We start from the raw sequence: 21,322 nt of genomic DNA on the forward strand, positions 1-21,322 counted from the left end.
AGCAGTGCCGCGGCAGAGTTGAAACATTTCGCAGACAGAGTTCATCGGCCAGCGCACAAAGAGCGTAAAAGAGTTTTGCAGCAAACGACAACGACAAAGCATAGATAAACAGCGCAATCAATGAAGTATGTGCCGTTATAACTGTGCGTGCCTGTGTGTGTGCGCCCAAAACAGCTGCTTTGGCCAAGCGCTTGTGCGTTCATCCGAAAATCAGCCGAGTTTTAGCGCGCGAGCTGCCAACTTTTCGTGGAACTAAAATAACACAAATATGGTACACAGCAATAGCGACGCCTGGAAGTATGCTAAGCGTGCACATTGTACGATTTGTCGGCGTAAAATGCGTGAGCGCGCATGCTTACGCTGCGAGTAGCCTGGCGGCAATTGGCGCCAACTTCCATGCGTTTTCTCCCGCATCCAGGCGAAATGAGCGTAACTGAGCGCCGTTGCTGAGCGCATAGGCTGGTGCGTGCTCTGGCGTGGTGTGTGCGCTTTGCTCGCTTGTTTTTTTTGCGTTTCGCTACTCGTTCCACTCCGCCGACGACGTGCGTCTACTATTTTTTCGGTGTTTGACATTTTGAGGTTCAGCTTTGTTTTTTGCGGGCCGCAACACACAAGTGCAAGCGTGTAAAACGTTCGTATGACAACTGTTTTGACACTGCGAGCAGACATGCACACACAGTATTTCGTGTACCTGCCAAAGTAATGCCAACACACAAGTTTCCCAGCAAGCATTAGAAGTTCGAAGCTCTGTAAGGTATTTCGGGAAGAGGTTACAATATGGTATACTTCTCTTCTATCAGTGGAATGAATCTCCATATGTTATGCTGACGCTAAATCACAAGTTCACATGGACAAATTCTAACTCGGTAGATTTGCTTTCACTAAAAGTCACAGAACCGCCCGATATCCCCTTATGACTAAGAATTGTGGCTACAAATGGCGGTCAGCAACATTTGTGGCATCCAATATTAAACCTTACCGCTTAAAGTTTCAGACGAACTCGAGAGCGCTTATTGTTTTCTAACAAACTATCCCTGTTTTGGTTTTTTTAAGAAAGTGTCGGAGATAAAAGAGTCAAGAATCTAACAGAAGTGAAGGACGATTTTCGATTAAGCCTCATGCACGCCCTCGAACTTTCAATAACGACACCAATTGTAAAACTTTACTTCCAGGGTGAACCAAAAATCCACTCAAACCAATTTTAAATCTTCTGTCCGCCACAGATGTTATCTCCGTCCGTTTCGGAGTAAGAGTAAGGTAGAGTTTTCGTCTAATAGACCATTTCCTTCGAAAGGTTTAGCTTTAGTACTTGCCAATTCGTCGCTCAGCGAATGCTAAATTAATCACACAGACTGCTTTTACTATTACTATCGTTCCCAGGACAGTCGGGCCTACGTAACCGGAAGGAACCCGGATTTTTATCCGGCCAAGAACTGTTGGTTCGTTAGAATTTTGCCGCTCATACAACAACTGCATTTTCTAACAAATTTTTCTCTTCGAAATAAAAGCCTTCATTGAAAATCCGATCCAAAGACATAAAATCGTAAAATAAATCAATATATGTAACTCTGAAAGTTTTTTCATTTTATTGTCTATTATTTTTCAATCCATTGATGGTTGAGTCATCTGGGAATTCGAAAGCATTGTGCTCGACCCATATATCTAAAGTTCCCAACGCAGTCGGGTCTACGAAATCGGAACGGACCCGGATTTTCATCCGGCCAAGGACTGTCAACTTTCTAGCATTGATAGCATTTCTCCAAAATACTTAAGGAATGTTTCCTGCCGCGATAACAACAGCAGACATTTGACAACTTTCTTAGTTTATTTACATATATACAATGATCCTTCTAAATGAGAGACACCCTGTCTGGGGAAAGTCTGAAAAGTAAGTTCTGTATAACAATGCTTTCCGACTACCAGGATGTGATGACTCGGAAACAGACGATCAATCGGCCGAATATTGTGAAAAAGGTGGGCCAAAGCAAAAAAACACGTCTAGGCATGTCAAAAATCAAGGCTATGTTGACAGTTTTCTTCGATTGTCGAGGTGTGCTGCACTACGAACTCCTTTCGATCGGCCAAACTGTCAACAAGGAATACTATTTGGGTGTTATCCGTCGGTCGCGTGAAGGTATTCGTAAAAAGAGGCCGGAATTATGTTCCGACAAATCTTTGTTTTAGCATCATGGTAATGGTGCATTGTTACTTTGTCAGTTTTTCGTCACATTTTCTCCCAAAATCGTGCCGGAACCACCGTATTTGGCTGATTTAATTCTGTATGACTTTTGGCTATTCAGCGAACTCAAACGACAGCTCCGGGGAAACCGTTGTGAAGACATTAAACGTGAATCGCTACGCTCATTGAAGGCTAGGCAGAATTGCTTTGAAGGGGATGACATAGATTTTGAAGAATAAATAAAGAATTTTAAAATTATGAACAAAATCTTACTATATTTTGCTCATAGTAATATATTTTTCTATATGTTATATTCTGATCAATGTCTTGACTAGAAATCTGGGAACCGGGCTATAACTCATCCTCGGCTAACGACGGTAAACATCCGCGAGTTTCCGACTTTGAAAAGCTTGTTATCGAGATATACATCTTATTCTGGAGGAGACGGCTTGCGAATAGTGAAACCACATTTTTCGTGCATGAAATTCAAAATAAGAAGAAGCTTATTTAAATAAATGTATAAAATTGGTGTATTTGCACTGATGTTGGTTTCGAGCTGTCTCAAATCAAACTTATAAACAGTATATGCACATACATATGTCTATATACCTGCAAAAAAAATCGCTATATATACGTTCAAAGCTCTATATATAGCTTATATATACCAATTTTATTCCATACAATTTGTTCGAAAATACTTATATGCATATGTATATGTATATGTATATATACAACTATATATATACTATTTTTTAAACCGTATATATGCATGTATACATTTGCATATGCTGATTCCTTTTTTGTGGCACCATTCAACAGCGTGTTTTCTGCGGATTAAGGTTCTTTATGCTCTTCAATGAAAACAGCATTCACGCGCATATTGAGACCACAAACACCCACACACACACATACACACTCATAAGATATATAGGCAATCTATAGAAATAAATTTCCATAACGCTACACATGTTCATATGTTATCCATGCATATTTGCAGGCACACGCTTATACCATATATCTCTTTAAGTCTCGTGGCATTACGGTTCTTAACAAGTTGTTTTACAAAAGATTGATGTTTTTGATTGATTGATATGTTTTAAATGGGCATTACACAGGGCTAAATGATTCCGCTGTCTAGCGAAATGTTTATACACGCAGGCATACATTTGCATTTCATATTTGCATTTATTTAACGACAGACAAATATCGTTGAAGTTGAAAAATAACTTATTGTAACTGTAATCAAAAGGCTGAGAGCGCTAAAAATAGAACTACTACTATGTCTGAGCAAAAAATAGTAAGCTTTGTTCATATTTTTAATATTTTTATTTTATTCTTCAAAATATATGTCGTCGCCCTCAATGTAATTCCCTTTGACCCCAATACACTTGTGCCAAAGTTTTTTCCAATCCTCGAAACAGTTGTTAAAGTAAATTTCCTGAATAGCCTGCAAGACGCGCAAGATGCACGTTTAATGTTTTCAATTGACTATAAAGGGTTTCCCCAGAGCGGTTGCTTGGCTGAAAATTTTACGAAAAACTCCCGAAGAATCAATGCAGTATGCGATGGGGCATTATCGTGATGCAAAAATCAAGAGTTATCGGCCTATTGCTTCGTGTAAATTACTCATAACACTCAAATATTATTAATTTTCAACAGTTTGGCTGATGGGAAGAAATTCGGGATGCACCACATCTCGATAATCGAAAAAAACTGTCAACATACCTTAATTTTTGACCTTAAACCGAATTTTTGACCCGAAAAAACGACGTCAAAGGGCCCACCTTTGCCACGATATTTGGGCGATTCTGTTTCCGGGTCGTGAACATATATCCAAGACTCATCACCAATAACAAATAATACGTTTCATGACATCCTGGTTGTCGCAATGCATTGTTTGATTTCGAAACAAATCGTGCCTTCACTTTGCTTAGACCCAAATGATCTTTCGAAATGGTTTTCGCTGATCCTTATGATATTCTAACGATGCTAGTAAGATCTCTGACTCTTAATCGTGGATTCTCAAGCATGAATTTCTTTATTTCATTTACATATTGGTTATCAGTTGATGTTCATGACCGCTATGGATGTGGTCTTACTGTTTGTGCCTCTCCGCATAGCTCTACCAAATTGTTGATCCTTGGAGGCAAAAAACTGGTTCAAGTGGTTTTTATCGACCTGAATTGAAGTGTAGGTTCTCTTTTACATCAACATTTTGCGGAGACCGGCACAAATAATAAGCCAAACGGTCAAGTGTGGGAAATATGGTGGGCGCGGTAGCATATCCTACTCAAGCTGCAAAAGCTTTTGTGAGTTAGCTAACTTGTATGAGTTCTTTCATTATCGGTGTGGAACCCTACACCTTTTCTACTGATCCATTCCAGCCTCTTCTGTTTGAGTGCATCACTTAATGTGTCCAGCTGAGCACAATACACTTCAGAATTAATCATAGTACAGTCGAGCAAAAGCTGATAATAAATAAACTCTTTGAAATCCTACCAAACAGACGGCATAACATTTTTCTTATGTGACTAACGGTCTTCGAAGTGGTCTGAGCTGATTCATGCTTTTTTACCATGATCTCTTGAACTTCACATTTTGGTAATTAACTTACCTTTATTCATTAATATTTTTTTGTCGCCTTCAAAGTAATCCCCACCAGATGTAACACACTTATGCCAACAATTTTTCCAGTCGTTGAAAAACTTTTCAAAAGTACTTTTTGAGATGGCCTTCAGCACTTTGACTGAAAAGGGGTTCCATTCTGATAATTGTTGACTTGTTTGCACGTCAAACTCATAAACCCATGTCTTAGCGGAAGTTATAATGCTCTCTATGAATGTGGGATCGGAATTCGCATGATCCAGCATGTACAAAGAGACCTGTCTACGGTACTCCTTTTGAAAAAAAAAATCAGCTTTATCTGTACGATAAAAAAAGAAATCGTTTCATCCACAAAATATTCACAAAAATTATTTGGACGAACTCGCGAGAGATTTCGAGCTCTTTTGCCTTTTTTCCAACACTTGTTTGAAGACTTTCCAGCGCCATATCCTTTGAAGAGGTCGAAGGTCGTCCAGAACGAGGCGTGTCTTCAACGATCTCTCGACCGTCTTTGAAGGCTTTGTACCACTCGTAGGCTTGTATTTTCGATAAATCAGAATCGCCGTAAACTTTTTCTAACATTTTCAACGATTACATCCACGAAATTTTGTCAGAAATACAAAATTTGAGACAAATTCTTTATTTGATATTTTTATCCATTGTAAAAATCGCAACGCACCACTGAGATTTACCGACTTAAGCAGTTGGTGTAAACAAACTGGTGACAGATCGTGCTCATATTTGGCATAGTAATTAAGAGCAGTTTTACCAACTTAGCAAAATAGAAATATAGTACAATATCAAACAAATGCTTGCTGGGAAGAAATTTTCTTCGAATGAAAGGTGATCGCCGAAACCGAGGCCTATTTTGAAGCAAATAACAAGTCGTGCCACAAAAATGGTATCGAAAAGTTGGAGTATCGCTATAATCAGTGCATCACCCTTGATGCGAACTATGTTGCATAAAAAACACAAATTTTACCAAACACGATTTTTTTCTATGGTAGGCCGAGGACTTTTCAATTGACCTGTTTTTTTTTTGTTTTGGATGAAATTTTCGAATCGCGGCCGTTAACCTTTCATTATTTTTGAAATATTGTTTAATAATGAAGGCACCCCATCAGCTATCATTTAACGCTTAATTTATACTAAACCTAAACTATCTGCTCTCGGTTTTTCTAGGTTTAACAACCCTTTCCAACAAACATGGTGGCAAATTTAAATCTTGTGTTAATTTTGCGAAACCCTTTTATTCCATTCAAACCCACTTCAGTTAGTTATGCATTTTTCAATCAACCAAACAATGCATGACAATTTTGGATATTTTTGTTACCCAAAACGCTAACTATTTTTACAAACTTCACTTACCGTTTACCTCACAATGGCGCTTATAATCCATCAATTTGAATGAAAAATGCAAACTCCGTGTTTTTTACTAGACTTTTGAAAAAGATGTATGTATTTGAATTCATTTATATTATTATTAATAGTTTTTCATATGAACTGCATGCATCGAATACTTCAACAAAGGAGCTTTACAAACAATTTTTTTTAGTTTTTTTTTAGTATTTTTTCATTTTGTTTTCGTTTCGTGTGTGTTGACATTTAAAAAGTTACAAATTCGTTTAATTACAATTTTGTAAGGGTTATTTTGTAGTTGTAGTTGTAGTGATTGGTGGTGATGGTGGGGATAGTGGTGTGAGTACATATGTATGTATGTAATATCAATATTTTTCACAATTTACCTCATTCGTCGTTTAGGCATTTACACGCTTCTGCTTGCGTATGTGGTATGTGCACATGTAGTTGCATGCATGGTATATATGTATGCATGTATATGTTTGTAGGTTATTAAAGAAGAATTTTAAATTTCAATATATTAAGTACTTATGATTTGGAGATTTTCGAGAGATTTAGAGAGACTTGTGCTAAGCTACTTGGACTTGATTATTTACAATTACAAATACAGAATTGAGTGCGGTGCGACGGACAGCTTGTACATATGTATGTATGTATTTATATAGTATTTGTTGTTGCTGTTATTGTTTTGGGGCTTAGGTTAAGTGTGACCAAGAGTTGATGTAGAATGAAAGATGCTTTGCAGAGCTTGTGTAGATTTGAAATGTTGTTTTAATTTGGTATTTTAATTTTGCGTTTTGGTGCGAAAACCTATTTCAAGTTGGTCTCTTCAGAAAGCTTCGAAAAAAAATATCTTTGAAAAAGGCTCTGAATGTCTGAGAAACACATATGTATGTATGTATATTTAATCATTCTCGAAAAAAAAATATTTTCTTTTCAACTAAGTGCTTCACTTTTCACTAATTTTTAACTTTATAGCTGCAAAACTTGACGAACTTTCAAGGCAAAATTATTAAATAAACTTATTTAATTAAATTGGTATGAAATTCAAGCTCTCAGCTGTCAATTCACGTCAGCTCTGTGTGCGATGACCATGTTCTTAATTAACTTGCCTTAAGAATAGAGAGAGAAAGAGTAGAGTTGCTATAGGCTTCTCCTAAATCATGCTCAATCAAGTTCAAAAAAGTCTATTCGTATTTCTAATCAAAATTCAACTTTTTTTTTACATATATAATGAACTTTAATAAAGAAATATGTACAATTTTGGTCGACCACTTTTTGCCATTTTTCCGCTTGAGACATTATTCCATCACTGTAAATCGAAATTTCGAAATTTCCTGAACGGAAACGAACGAACCATTGTTGTGCTACGAACTGATACAGCATCGTCTCAGTAAACTTCACAAATTTCATTGGTGGCTTGTGTGGCATTCCCCTAAATTTTTTTTCAACTTCCCCACAATAAATTTTTTGGTTAAATGGTGCTTAAAACCTCACCCAAAATACGAAAAGACTTTTTCGACTACTCAATATATCAGTAATATATTTTTATTATATATATATTTATTAGTGATATTTGTATATGAAGCCACAACTAACCAAAAAATCGGCTCGTAAGCACGACTTTAGAAAGTCCAAAAGTTTGGAAAGTCTGTAACAGCTTGAATATATTCTTTTTGTGCCGACGTCACTCAGAAATTAAGAATTTGGAGCTAATAACCTAACTATATTTTAGTTGAATGCGAGGAAAGCTGTGAGATTTAGTTATTATTATACGCAACAGCTAATTATAGAAAATTTTTCATAAGCCGTTTAAGAATTGAACAATTTTAGGAATGAAACGAATGAAATTCAAACATACTGTTTAACTTTGCAACAAAAAATTTAAAATTTAAATGTACTCATCTATTTAATTCGATTTCCGTTGGGAATGTAAACATGTTTACAGCAGTGTGTATGTATGTATGCGTGTGTATGTGTTTTAATGCATGTGTGTGTGTTGGAAATCCATTTAACACCGCTCAAATGCCGGCCTCGCCATTTTTATCATTGACTTGCTACATTTTTTGCTGTCAATTTAGTTGCACCTTTTAGTCTCCGCACATCGACACACACACGCAAACACATACAAATGTATTTGTGCATAGTCAAGTGTGTCCGTCACTCGATTTACTTTTGGCGCTGCACACAATTTGTTTGTTTACCTTAATTTATTATATACAATTACGAATTTCATTTGACCGAAATCACTTTGCTTACACACACACACCTATAAGCATGTGCTGCCACTTATATAAATGAATATACATATATTCATATTATATATAAGTATGTATGCATGTATTTTAGCAGCAGCCGGCTGCAAATTACAGTTGTAATGCTTTTATTTGGATATGATTTTTCGCTATGAACACATTTTATACAAAATTTCCGTAATACAAGTCTACATATACACATATATGTATATGTATTGTATGTATGTGCGTTTAGTAAGTAATGCACACGTGTGTACTTAAGTGTTACGAGTATGCATGTATTTATGTATCTAAAATAAGGCTCATTCCCACAACAGTGTTTAGCTTAGGCAGCCAAACGAGAGTATTGTACAATATACTTGTATGTATGCATGTGTATGAGTGGAAGTATGTATGTATTCATATTTGTTGTTGTTGTTAATTTAATGAATTGCATGAATTTAACAGCTAAATTGCACAAACACCAACGCACACATACACATACAGCCACAAAAACACCGAAACACGCACACACAAACACTAAACCGCAAAGCAACTGCACACACACGCACACGAACGCGCACTTGTGAGCAACGCACAGGTAATCGACACAAGTGATGTGTGTTAAGTGCTTTTGCGGTCGCTTTTGCCATCAGCTGACGCCTTCAAATGCACGTTTATGCATGTAACGGTGTGCAATTGTTTGTAATTGCGGTTTACTAATCCGCACGCACACACATACACTTATTTTGGGTGCTTCAATTCATTACCCTTTGCGCACATTACTCAATGATCTACGATATTTCACTATGCTCCTTTGCTATTTATTACAAATATCTCTCCAAGTCGCCAAACACACACACGCACGCGTCCAAGTTCAAGTATTTATGTGGTCTACAGGGCGTATGCGTAACATGATCATAGTATTAAGCGCGTGACAGCAGTGGACTACAATTTGTTTGCCAACAGTGGCGCATAAAACTAGTGCAGCCGATGTTTTTCAGGATTTATCGTGGCATTTCTGGACTCAAATTTTCATATTTTATAATTTTAAGCAAATTTTGCTAAATGCATTTTAGAAGCGAATGTGAGAATATACTTGCACATATTCAAATTATATACAAAGAATACTTTATATGGAAATTATATATAGTATGTTAATTTCTAAATTTCTGTAACTATACTAATAACAAGAAAAAGCGTTAACTTTGTTTTTACCGCAGCTGGAATACCCTTCACAGATTCAAGTTTTCTTGCAAGTGTTTGATTTTGAGCGATCAGTTTGTATGGCAGCTATATGTTATTACGGTTCGATTTGAACAATTTCTTCGCAGATTGTATTGTTGTTTTGGAGATTAATATATGCCAAGTTTCGTGACAATATTTTTTTCAAATTAAAAATTTTTGCTCACATAAACATGATTTTGCTCGGTCAGTATGTATGGCAGCTATATGTTATAGTGGTCCGATTAGAACAATATATAAGGAAACTTTAGCCATGTCAGAGTTATTTATCTGTGCCAAATTTCGTGACGATACCTTGTCGAATCAAAAAGTTTTCTATACAAGAACTGTATTCTGATCGGTCAGTTTGTATGGCAGCTATATGCTATAATGGTTCGATCTGAATAATTTTTAGGCAAACTGTAGCATTACTTTGAATAAAGATCTATGTCAAATTTCGTGTAGATATCTCTCCAAATAAAAAACTTGTGCCTACAATGATTTGAGTTTGATCGTTCGGTTTGTATGGCAACTATATGCTATAATAGTCCGTTACAGGCGGTTCTGACAAATAAGCAGGGTCATAGTGAGAAAGGGACGTGTGCAAAATTTGAGATCGATATCTCGAAAGCTGAGTGACTAGTTCCAATCTCTCAGTAGACAAACATTCGGCCTACCTAGCGAAGGTGAAGATAGTAATATTAACCGACTTAAAAAATTTGTGGTAAATTGAAAACGCTTTGTCGATCGATGAGGATTTGGTGATCTACTTTTGGGAGTTTATAAGACATAGGACAGATATGTGTTCCAATGAGATCAATCACTTTTGGATCAACCATACGAACTAACCCAACACCAAGTTCACATCAAACATAACATATCCTGTTAAGGGTTAAAGAAATGGGAATTTAAAAATAAATATTTTGTGCATAAATAATTTTTTTCTTTAATAGTTTCCTAATTAAGTTACATATGGTAAAATATTTTGATAAATAAGCAAAATCGCAGTTTTATAAATCACATGCAAAATTTTGATTGAAATTTATATTTTAATGTAAAAATAATATTTAAGTAACAATTTACGAATATAAACGAAGAAAAACCATTTTTCACAAATTATTTCAGAAAATAAAGTTTTTTATTTGGCAGCAGTTAAAAAACCTAGATAAAATTTTAAAAATTTAAATAAAAGTAAATAATAAATAAATAAAAACAAAATTTTAAAATAAAATCTTATTTTTTTTAATTTTATCTAAAATTTTTAAACGTTGTAAAATTAAAAAAATAGCTAATTTTACGTGTTTTATTAAAAATTATTAAAAACAAATTATTTAAAAAAATAAAATTAAAAAAAATTTTAAATTTATGATTTATTAATAATGCTTAAACATTTATTAAAAAAAATTATAAAACTTTAGATACAATTTTTATATTATTTTTAACACATTTTTAAGCCTTCTTAATAAATCAATTAAAATTTTTATTATATTTAAAACTTTTAACTATTCTTAATAAATCATGTAAGAATAAATATTTTTAAAACATTTTTTATATTTATTAAGCATACATTTTGTCTCCTTATAATATAATATTAATGTTGTCGATATTTTTTACAATTTTTAAAATTTTTTCTAATTTAATTAATATAATTATAAACCAAAAATATTTTTTTTTCATAAAATATTATCACCAAAGCGTTAATTGAGCGCAAAATTTAGAAATTTCCAAAATAATTTTTTTCGTACTCATATTTTTGGCCTCCACTGTTAGCTGCTTATACCAATTTGTTGACGCGCAGTGTATTTGTTTGTTTTATTTGTACTCAGCAGTTGGTTTGTGGCGCTGTGTGTGGTTGGCTTTCCGTCGCACTTTATGCAAAATTATTGTTGTTGTAATGTTGTTGCTTTTACAAATATTACTACAACACTTTGAAAACACCGGTCAATCACACAATTGAAACCACACACACACATATTCATTCACACACATTTTCCTAATTACAACTAAATTGACTAAAACCAATACTTAAATATTTATGCTACAACTACACACACATACACATACAACATTGATTTAATAGCTCGCTGCATTCATTCATAATTTACGAGTTTCAATAACATATTTCTAAATTTTCGTACCTAATTTATTTAGTTTTATGCTTTGAAATATGTTTTTTTTTAATTTATAATTTTTATTTATCTACTAAATACATACAAACTATTGAGATAAAGCTTTCAAACTCCTTAGGGGCATTAGGGGGTACTAGGCTCTAAGTGGGGTCCAGTGATGTGACGGGTTGTGGTGGTGTTGTTTTTGTTTTTTGTTTAGGTCATTGTTGTTGGTGGTGGTGGTAGTGGTGAAGGTAAAAAATGTAGTTGTAAAAGTTTTGCTCTCACTTGCTTACCGTTAGTTGATTGACTATCAAAATGCTAATGCATCATTAATAATACTCGAAAAGTACATTGCGCCTATATATAGCTATGTATGTATAAGTATATATGTAAGTGTATGTATGTAAGTACGTAACTATTTATACATAATTGTATTTAATTTTTTATTTTTATTTTTGTAGTTTGTAGAATTCATTGCGCTCTTGCAAGTTTTTAGTTTTTTGCTGGCTTATATATGTAGCTTTAGAAGTATATATGTATGTATGTATTTCGTTATATAAAATTACATTAGCAACATTTTACTTTATTTTTTTTGTGTTCTGAGTTGAGAAAAGTGAAATAATAGTTTCTAAGAGACTAGAAGTGTAAATACATTCGTGAATTAGATCTTCTTTAACAAATACGCTCATATTCGTATGTACTGTCTGTACAGTAAGTATGTAGACCGCAAGCATTTGGTGCATACTTTTTGTTGTCATGCTTCGCTTAAAATTTTAGAATTTATTTTTTTAATTTTTTTCAACGCACATCTTTTACCTGCTACGTTCAAGGCCATTGTAGACAATCCACGTGCGTTGACAGATACCGTGATATCAAAAAGTAAAGCACATATGTATTATTTTTTGAGCACAATAAACAATCATAAACAAGAAAACACATTAACTTCGGCTGCACTGAAGCTTTAATACCCTTCACAAATAAAAAATATTGCTTACAGGCACTTGGATCAATCAGTTTGTATGGCAGCTATATGCTATAGCCACTCGATCTGAACAATTTTTTGGTGAGTTACTTCATTTTCTTCAAAAATAATCCATGGCAAATTTCGTGAAGATATCTCGTCAAATGAAAAAGTTGTCCATACAAGCACTTGATTCCGATCGTTCAGTTTGTATTGCAGCTATATGCTATACTGGTCCAATATCGGCCGTTCCAACAAGTGAGGAGCTGCTTGGTGAGAAAATTACAGGCCTAAATTTTCAGATCGATATCTCGTCTATATAGAGACGAACAACAGACGGACATTGCTAAATCAACTCAGCTTGTCACGTTCATCATCTTTTATAGATTATCCGAAGTTTCTTTCTAGGGGTTACACACTTCGTGGTAAACTTTGTATACCCTGTTGAGCGTAAAAATATTTGCAGGGTTGCTTTAGAAGTAGAAAAGTCAACATATTTATTACGTGAAAGATTTTATGTAAGTCTGGACTCCGCAGTCTTCAAAAGTTTGTCCAATCTCCAAACATTTCCGAAATGAAAAATTTGGATATAATTTGCTTTTTTAGACTCTGATGAACCAAATACGACTAAACTCGAAACTCCAAGGCGATAAAAATTTGGCTTAGAAGATTCCGGCGACAAGTGTACGGCGTTACAAACATAACACAAAAAGTTTTTACCGACAGAACCTCTAGGAAAGGAAATGACCTTAATATACCGATCGGTTATTTGTAGCCACGATCTCTCAATCCATTTCCGGCCTCGAAATTTATATGTTTACATATATTTTCAAATAAAGCATGGGACTTCCAAGGAAATTCTCCGACTTTGGAGCACTGGTTTAGAAAACGGTGGCTTGAACCTAGTTTTTCTAGCTAAGGAAATAATTGTCAATACCAACAGTTACTTTCACTAGGTTTCCAACACCACGCTCAGCACTTAAAACAAATTCAATAAATTATTTAAAATTTCAACGCTCGTGCATCATCTTCACAGCCTTCAACCTTTGCCTAGTAACAGTTATTGCACCAACTGTCTTTCGTCTATCTAATTTTTATTAATTATTCGCCTACACCGATGTCGTTATCTGTTCGACATATTGTAGTGGTTTGGAGAGCGATTGTGTGCGTCGATGGCGGTAGCGCGGTGTTGTTGCGGCCCCGTGTATAGCGGCGACTGCCGCTGCCGTTGCTGTGGCCGCTGCTGCGCCAACACCCCTTTGATGATGCCGACACGTGAAGTCGTAGTCGTGATCATGACGCGGCAAATAGATAACTTCACGTGATAAGGCTGTGGAAGAGCCGAGACGCGATGTCGTCGTCGCTGCGGGGGTTGCCGTTGTCTTGCATCTGCACACCTGATTGCCGATGGTGGAGAGACCCTCAGGCACGCTACGACTACGCGAGTTTTGCAAATAGTTCGTGGAGCCCTGATTGCAGGTGCATAGCAGCGGTTGATGTATATGCGATCTGTGGAACGAAGATTTTTGGAATTTTGATTAGTTTTATGTAGCAAAGTGTTGGATTAGAGTTAAAGCGAAATTAAAGTGGAAAGTGGGAGTTGATTTCTTTTGTGTTTCTTATATATCGAGGATGCTTCAACCTATGTGGAAATATATATACTATATGCCATCGGATATGATATGTTCTTTTAACAGAAACCCACTCAAATTAAAAAGCAGAAAGCCTCACCTCGGTGACGTCTGCGCCCACTGATAGTTGTCATGGCAATTGCAATACCACTGTCCATTACAGCAATATGGATTTTGAATGAAGGACAAGCTCTTCTGCAGTCGCTTGCCCACACTACGTCCCATGCTCGCATAACCTTGCTCAATATCATAGTGTGGACTATGCGGTCGACTCATGTCCGCCATATGGCCACGGCCTCGTGCCGCACCCGCACCGTGTACCGCACAGTTTTGCAATTTGTGCACGCTCGGCATACGCCAGCGATCACAGTAGGCATTATTGCGACAGAGATTCTCGAAATCCACTTGATTCAGGCTTACACAACTGCGACTCATCAGTAAATCGGGCGCGGGATAATCACAGCCATTGTAAACATTAAAGTCCACCACGGGCTCATGAAAGCCATGCAGTTTGCAGTATTGTGGAAATGGACGTAGCGTCGGTAGAGCACCATTGCCATGCTTCTTATTGTTGCCCTGACTGCTGAGCTCCTGCTCCACGGTTGAGTAAGTCATGAAGAATATTATAATACCACCAATAGCGGCGGCTGCTGAGCAAATAAAATAACCAGCGCGTCCATAATTTAGTGAGTAATCGTTCAGGAAACTGGTCAGCGGTATGCTAATGAGCACCGGTAGGGACTCAGCGCCTTTGATGAGCCCTGCAAATAGCAGTGTTTAACGCTGACAATTGCTAAAGTCATATTCTATATTTTTTGGACTCACCCCATGCCTTTGAGAACTGTTTCACTTTAACACGATCCAGTGTTAGTATTTTGAAGGCATAACGGAATCCGCCGAAACCAATGCCGTACATCCAGCCGAGTATACAAAACCAACGAAAGCTTACGACGAAGGACAGGCTCAATATCGAAATCGCTATCAACGCAATAAATACCTGTGAAGTAGCGAATGTATTTTTATAAACATATTTCTGGATCTTTTATATTATATTGACTTACCTGAGACACAATTTGTGAGGTTATTAAAAAGCTACCTATTCTAAAAGTCTTACGCAATATTGTACCGGCTATAAATACGCCGATTGTGGTAGAGACGCCTAAAAAAGTCTGCAGCAGTACTAAGTCTTCTATATCGGGGCCCTCCTTGGCAACAGTCAAGGTCTGGAAGAAAGCAAGATTTAAGTTTTAGAGAATAATATGGATGTTCAAACTCAAATACTAAATATTGCAGCCTAGTACTCAATTAGTTTGTCATAATAAGAACGAGATCGCACGGAGTTTCGTTTTAGAGTGTAGCGGGCTTCGAAAAATAAAACAAAATACTTTATAGGAAGGTTCTATTCAGTTCAAAGCGAAATGGTCTGATATAAACAGACGTCATGAGAAAGCTTAGGAATCTCGAAGACTGAATGTTGCCGTCCATATTTGAGGACTCTCAGCCAAGTTGCACGCTATATATGAAGGAGCCTTTTGTTGGGTTTAGCTCAAGATGGAGTGTTAAATGGGTAGAATACAGGAAGCTTATAAAGTAAAGAACAGTATTTTGAGAATATAACATGAGATCTGTATACAAAGGTATTCAAAAGCTGACATATTCCAGAGCACAATTTTGCAAGAACTACTTGACTTTCACTAGGCTCTTGAAGTCTTAGATGTTCTCGTCTCTAAGTAACCTATGTATAGGTCACTTTATGGAAATTTTGTTCGGTTCTGTAGTTCATAATTCTGAGAATATTAAAAAATTTTACCATTGAGATCATGGGCGTGTAAATGCCCAACGCCGCCACGGCAGCTGATACGAGTAGTATTTTCACATTAGTTGATTTGAAGGGTGATATGTCGATAAATAAATAACGGACTGTTTTCTGTTCTGTTGTGACCACAGCTCTGGATTTGTTCTCATGCATCTGTAAAGAGATTTTTTTTATTTTGATTTTTTTTTAATTCATGTAAAATAAATTCTAAAAAATTTTAACTCAACCTTTTTTCTCTGGTTTTTCAAATGTTGTATGGCGCGCCGTTGGGGATGATATAGTGATGCAGGTCTATATAATAAACCCATAAAGAAACTAACCGCTACGAGGCCAGCAACAATTTGGAGCCCAACACGCCAACCAGCATTGCTGAAAATAGAGATTTGTTTTTTTAATTTTTAACTTTGAAGTTCGCTTTATGCTGAGCAAATAGTGGAGCAAAGCGCAGTGTTGAGAGTAAAGCCAGCATAACAGCTTTCCTCTCTTGCTGACTTCGCTTTCGCGCTATGCCTTTAGTTTTAGTTCTAATATAGACTATTTGCTCTTGAAGTCTTGAAGAAGAAAGTACTTACCCAACACCCTCTCGCAGTATCACAGAGAAAATCGATATGCCCACGCCTTCGCCAGACATGGCGACCATTTCGACAAATTGCCTACGTCGCTTAAAATAATTACCTAACATTATTGTGGACGATTCACGAACCATGGCCACAGCTATACCAAAAACAATACCTGGAAAGAGTAAAAAGTGCTGAGTGTTATATATTTTTTTCTAACCGAAATATGTCTTCTTGGACTTGGGTATATTAGTAAATATGAAAGCTTCTGTAATTTTACATTTATAAACACTTACCATAACTAAAAAATATTTGGCCCAACTCCGTTGCAAAGGAGGTAAATAGTATGCCTAATGGCAGCACTAGACCACCGACCACTGCCATCAGTCGCGTCGATTTCTTTCGACAAAATGTGATCACAAACGGTGATAGTAACATAGAAATTGACCAGTTTAAAGCACCAACCCACTCTGCAACAGAAGAAAGTGAGAGAGAGAGAGAGTGAAATGTATGTGATATAATATAAAACCAGAGTCTTACCAATGCCATTGGAGTCTCTCAGATGTTCTATGGCATAAAAGAGTAATAGACCGCTTGACAGCTGTAAACCTGTCGTTAGTATATGCACCAAAAAGGCTATGCCACATATGATCCAACCCCAGCCGCCATCCGGATAGAAATACTATAATGGGAAGAGAAATTTTTAAGCCATTATTTTGACCTTAACCTAAACGAACTTAGTCGCTGGTACTGCTTTGACGAAATTTAAACTAAAAAACTTAGATCCAGATGCCGCTTTGTTCAATATTATACATTATAAATAGGATAAATCTTTCGGGGTTCTAAAAACAGTATAGCTCTAGTTAGTGAGCCTTTGGTATACAGACGATATTCTATTTGGTATACAACAAATTCTATATAAGAAAACCTGAATAGACCAACCATCTAAAAAATTCTAAAAGAACTGGCCTCTGAGTGGGATGTCTTACAATTCGGGGAAATCTAAGAAGAGAGTTACACCCAAAGCTTCGGATAAAATCAAAAATGCCCGGCGAAGAGAAATGACCAAAAGCAAAGACTTATAAGTCTTGAGGCTTCTAAGTAAACTCGGTGGAGTTCCCACTTAGTAGAAAAAGCTCAGCTATTGATAAGCTATGGAGACTTATGATGGTTATTTGAGCACAAAGACCGGTGACCGACGGTAAACGCCTGGTATCAAAACAAGAAGCGGACAACATAGGTTAGGTTAGGTAAGGTTTGGTTAGATGCCTGATCGATGACCGCACGTGAAGCCGTAGAAAACAAGAACTCCTGTGTTCGGACTTACAGATAAAACGTTTAGTACCATAGGCGCTTAATTTCAACTCCCGCTAGTTGGGTGGAATGTCTGAAGGTACGCGCTCCCAAGTGTTTAAATCTTGACCTCCAAAACGCGGGACAGTGAAGAAGGAAGTGTTGAGTTGTTTCCACCTCATCTTCTTCTGAACAGCTTCTGCAAACGGCATATGGTAAGATTTGCAACCTTAAAGCATGGACGCCAATAGGGCAATGGCCTATTAAAAGCCCCACAACTAGGGAGAGGCTAGCCTTACTGAGGGCAAAGAGATAACGAGATCTCCTGAAATCAATCTTGAGCCGAAAAGACGCTGGCCAAGCTTCCACGAAGCCCAGCTATTTAGTAGTAGAACACAAGTACATAACACCGACCCGCTCCCATTTTACCGATAGTGGTTCTAGGCTTTACTTCCGATCGACCAGTTTATTATGATGCTGAGATACCTCTACGTCTACGCGTCCACGGTATACACGAACTTTCCTTTGACCATATGTGCTACATCATCTGCATAGGCAATCACTCGGCAGCCACGATTCTCAAGTTCTTTAAGCAGGTCGCTAACGACCAGGATCCATAGAAGAGGAGTGAGAACTTCACCCTGTAGGGTACCGTTTCAATCACTTTGTCGAGCAGAAGACTGAGAATGAAGTGTTTGAGGTTTGATTCAACCCTAAGACCGTTTAGAGCAGTAACGACTGACTCTGCTTAAACCTATTTTTGAAGGCAGTGAGCTTAAAGCATATTAGCGATAGCTGGCAATAGAGGGCGCAGTTTACTGCTAGTTACCAATTTAAAACTAAAAATTTCACTGCAAGGATAAAACCTTGGATTTAAGCAACATTATTTCATAAAATTATTGTAAATCCCTAAAGCCTAATCACAAAACATACCTGTCTAATTCCTGCCGTGTCAACACCAGTACGCCGCAAGGCCGGTATATTTCGGTGCAGCATGTGAAATTCACGGTCGTGGAAACCCGGAAATGCCGAATCCTCCTCATCGGTCAAATGCGTGTTATGCTCATAGCCTGCGGTAGCAAAGTGAAAGAAAACAAAGCAAAAAGCGCGCTTGAAATTTATTAACCCCAACAGTAATCCATCATTGTTGAGCTAACTCACCGAAATAACAGCCGTTGGGCACCAAAGGTTTATGACTGTCATGCAGTAGCGCGGCGCGTGGATACTGTTGTTGCTGCTGCTGGTGTGGGTGCGTTGGCGGCGCTTGCTGCTGGCATGCATGGCCCAACCCACCGCCAGCATACATGCATGTAGGCGCCGCAGCTGCCTGGTTGGCATTGTACAGATGACAGCAAGGTGTTGCGGCCGCATACTGACTCGGGTGCCATGTGTGACTGCCACTCACACTCGCGCCAACGCCACCACCACCACCGGCAGCAGCAGCCGGCAAATGACGCGCACAGTACGCGCGTTGTGGTGTGTCCAACGGTGCGGCGGCTGCTGACGATGGCAATGTTGCATAGCTGCCATAGAGATCCATATTCTGTAGCGCGGTAATGGAACGCGAATGCGAGAGCGCGCATGGCTGACGTTTCAGCGTGCCGCCGCTGGCACCGCCAACATGTGACGGCTGCATGCCGCCATGATCGAGTGGATAATGGACACTTGATTGCTGCCGCAGACAACGATTGGAGCCATAGAGTTGTTGGCGCGTGACGGTCTTCTTTGCGGTGGCTGTGGTGGCCATGTTGCTGCTGCTGTTGCTGTCACTTGGCGTGGGCGGGTCTTCGCGCGTTGCGTTGCTTATTGGTGGCGCGGGCAAGGGACGCTCTTGATGGTGTTGATAATCGTAGTTGCTGCCGGCGACGCGCGCCTGTGGTATTGCTTGTGTTGGCTGCGCTGGAGTTTTTGCTTGCTGTCGCTGCAGTTGTAGTTGTAGGTCGGTTGCGGCAGTGGCGCTAGGTTGCAGGCTCAGAGTCGAGCCCAAATTGGAGAGACGCGGACAGGAGACCCACCAAGTGATTGGTTGATTGTTGTATCTACAGCGCTGACACAAATAACGCGTCGCGGTCACGGCCGGTGTGGCGATGGACGATGTAAATTCCTGTTGCAATTGCTGCGCTCTATTGATTTTCGGGGTGAGTGCTGTTGGTTTGTAGGACACAAATGCCAAAGAAGTTGATTTCGCGGCAGACGCGTTTTTTGCTGTCGCCGTAGTCGATGTCGCTGTTGCTGCTGTCGCGTCTACTGCATTCGTCTCCTTTGCGGCTTTGGCGCTGTGCTTCGTCGAGCGCGCTGCGGTGAATGTGAGCGCGCAAGTGACTGTGGACCTATCGGGATGTGTGCAAGCTTGATTATTCCTTCGTCACACGGCACAGCGCTGACAAAGCACTGGACTGCGCGACGGGCGGGTACGTACTAAACTCGAGTATTGACGTGTTTGCTGATGTGTCGACTGATAATGCTGTTTCGCTTGTTGCGCTACTTGTTCGCTGGCGCTGATGTGTGGACAATGTGGTTGTTGTTGTTGTTGCTGTTGTTGCTGTATTAAATCGCAATGCTGCGTTAGCTGTGGACAACTGCCGTACAATGCGGACGATGAATTCGACAATCGGCGATAGCAATCACCATTGGCCATTATATCGCTCGGACGGCGATCGGTGATGTTGGTGCTGCACGAGGCGCGGTCGCTGCAATTGCAATCACATGAACAGTTGTATTTCATTTTATACGCGGCGCTTCAACACCGACCAAACACAATGTCGCGCAAATAAAAACAACACGAAACTAACGCAACAGCGTGCAGCTAACGCCTGTGCGCAACAACGAAACCCCAACAACCAAGTCCACAAGTAAACCCGAAAATAATAATAACTTTGTATACGACAGGGATTGCGCGCTGTGTGGTGCCGCCGCGCGCTATCACTCTTCTCGTTTTATTGTTGTCGTGGGAGTTGTTGCAAAAACTTGGACGTTGCGCGCCGCGCGCTTGACGTTGTTGCGTTCCGCAGTCCAACTCACTCGGCTCATGTGAGCCGGCACTTCTGGTTGTTGCTGTTGTTGTTGTTGTGTGCGTTGTTGTTGCTTTTATTTATAATATTTTTATTATTTTTCTTATTGTTGCTGTTGTTGGCAGTGTTAGTAGCGTTTATCGTTGTGGCAGCGCGAGCAGTGGCGGTGGGAGCGGCAGCAGCAACAGCCGTGGCGCGCGTAATGGCAGTGGCAATGACACTGTTGCACATCATTTGGGAGCGATCAGCAGCATTTTGTGGCAGGCGGCAGTGAAATGGCTGCAAAAGGATAACGTCAAGAGATTACAACAACACACAGATATCATATTGAAGTGCAAATTT

General features: G+C 38.4%; 1 protein-coding gene across 1 annotated transcript in view; it reads right to left on the reverse strand.

Moving 5' to 3' along the window:
- Window positions 1-11,179: 11,179 nt before the first annotated feature.
- The window catches only part of LOC126753006 (uncharacterized), a 48,432-nt gene continuing 38,289 nt past the window's right edge, over window positions 11,180-21,322 (reverse strand). Inside the window, exons 2-12 of the mRNA XM_050464097.1 lie at window positions 19,131-21,259; window positions 18,903-19,039; window positions 17,217-17,358; window positions 16,973-17,146; window positions 16,692-16,851; window positions 16,347-16,488; window positions 16,114-16,272; window positions 15,365-15,526; window positions 15,129-15,300; window positions 14,404-15,064; window positions 11,180-14,181 (exon numbers count right to left, since the gene is read on the reverse strand). Of these exons, the coding sequence (XP_050320054.1) occupies window positions 13,782-14,181; window positions 14,404-15,064; window positions 15,129-15,300; window positions 15,365-15,526; window positions 16,114-16,272; window positions 16,347-16,488; window positions 16,692-16,851; window positions 16,973-17,146; window positions 17,217-17,358; window positions 18,903-19,039; window positions 19,131-19,716 (2,895 nt within the window). The 5' untranslated portion in view covers window positions 19,717-21,259 and the 3' untranslated portion in view covers window positions 11,180-13,781. The remainder of the gene's footprint in view (window positions 14,182-14,403; window positions 15,065-15,128; window positions 15,301-15,364; window positions 15,527-16,113; window positions 16,273-16,346; window positions 16,489-16,691; window positions 16,852-16,972; window positions 17,147-17,216; window positions 17,359-18,902; window positions 19,040-19,130; window positions 21,260-21,322) is intronic.

This window comes from Bactrocera neohumeralis, chromosome 3 (assembly GCF_024586455.1).
Source record: "Bactrocera neohumeralis isolate Rockhampton chromosome 3, APGP_CSIRO_Bneo_wtdbg2-racon-allhic-juicebox.fasta_v2, whole genome shotgun sequence".
Classification (NCBI taxonomy): domain Eukaryota; kingdom Metazoa; phylum Arthropoda; class Insecta; order Diptera; family Tephritidae; genus Bactrocera; species Bactrocera neohumeralis.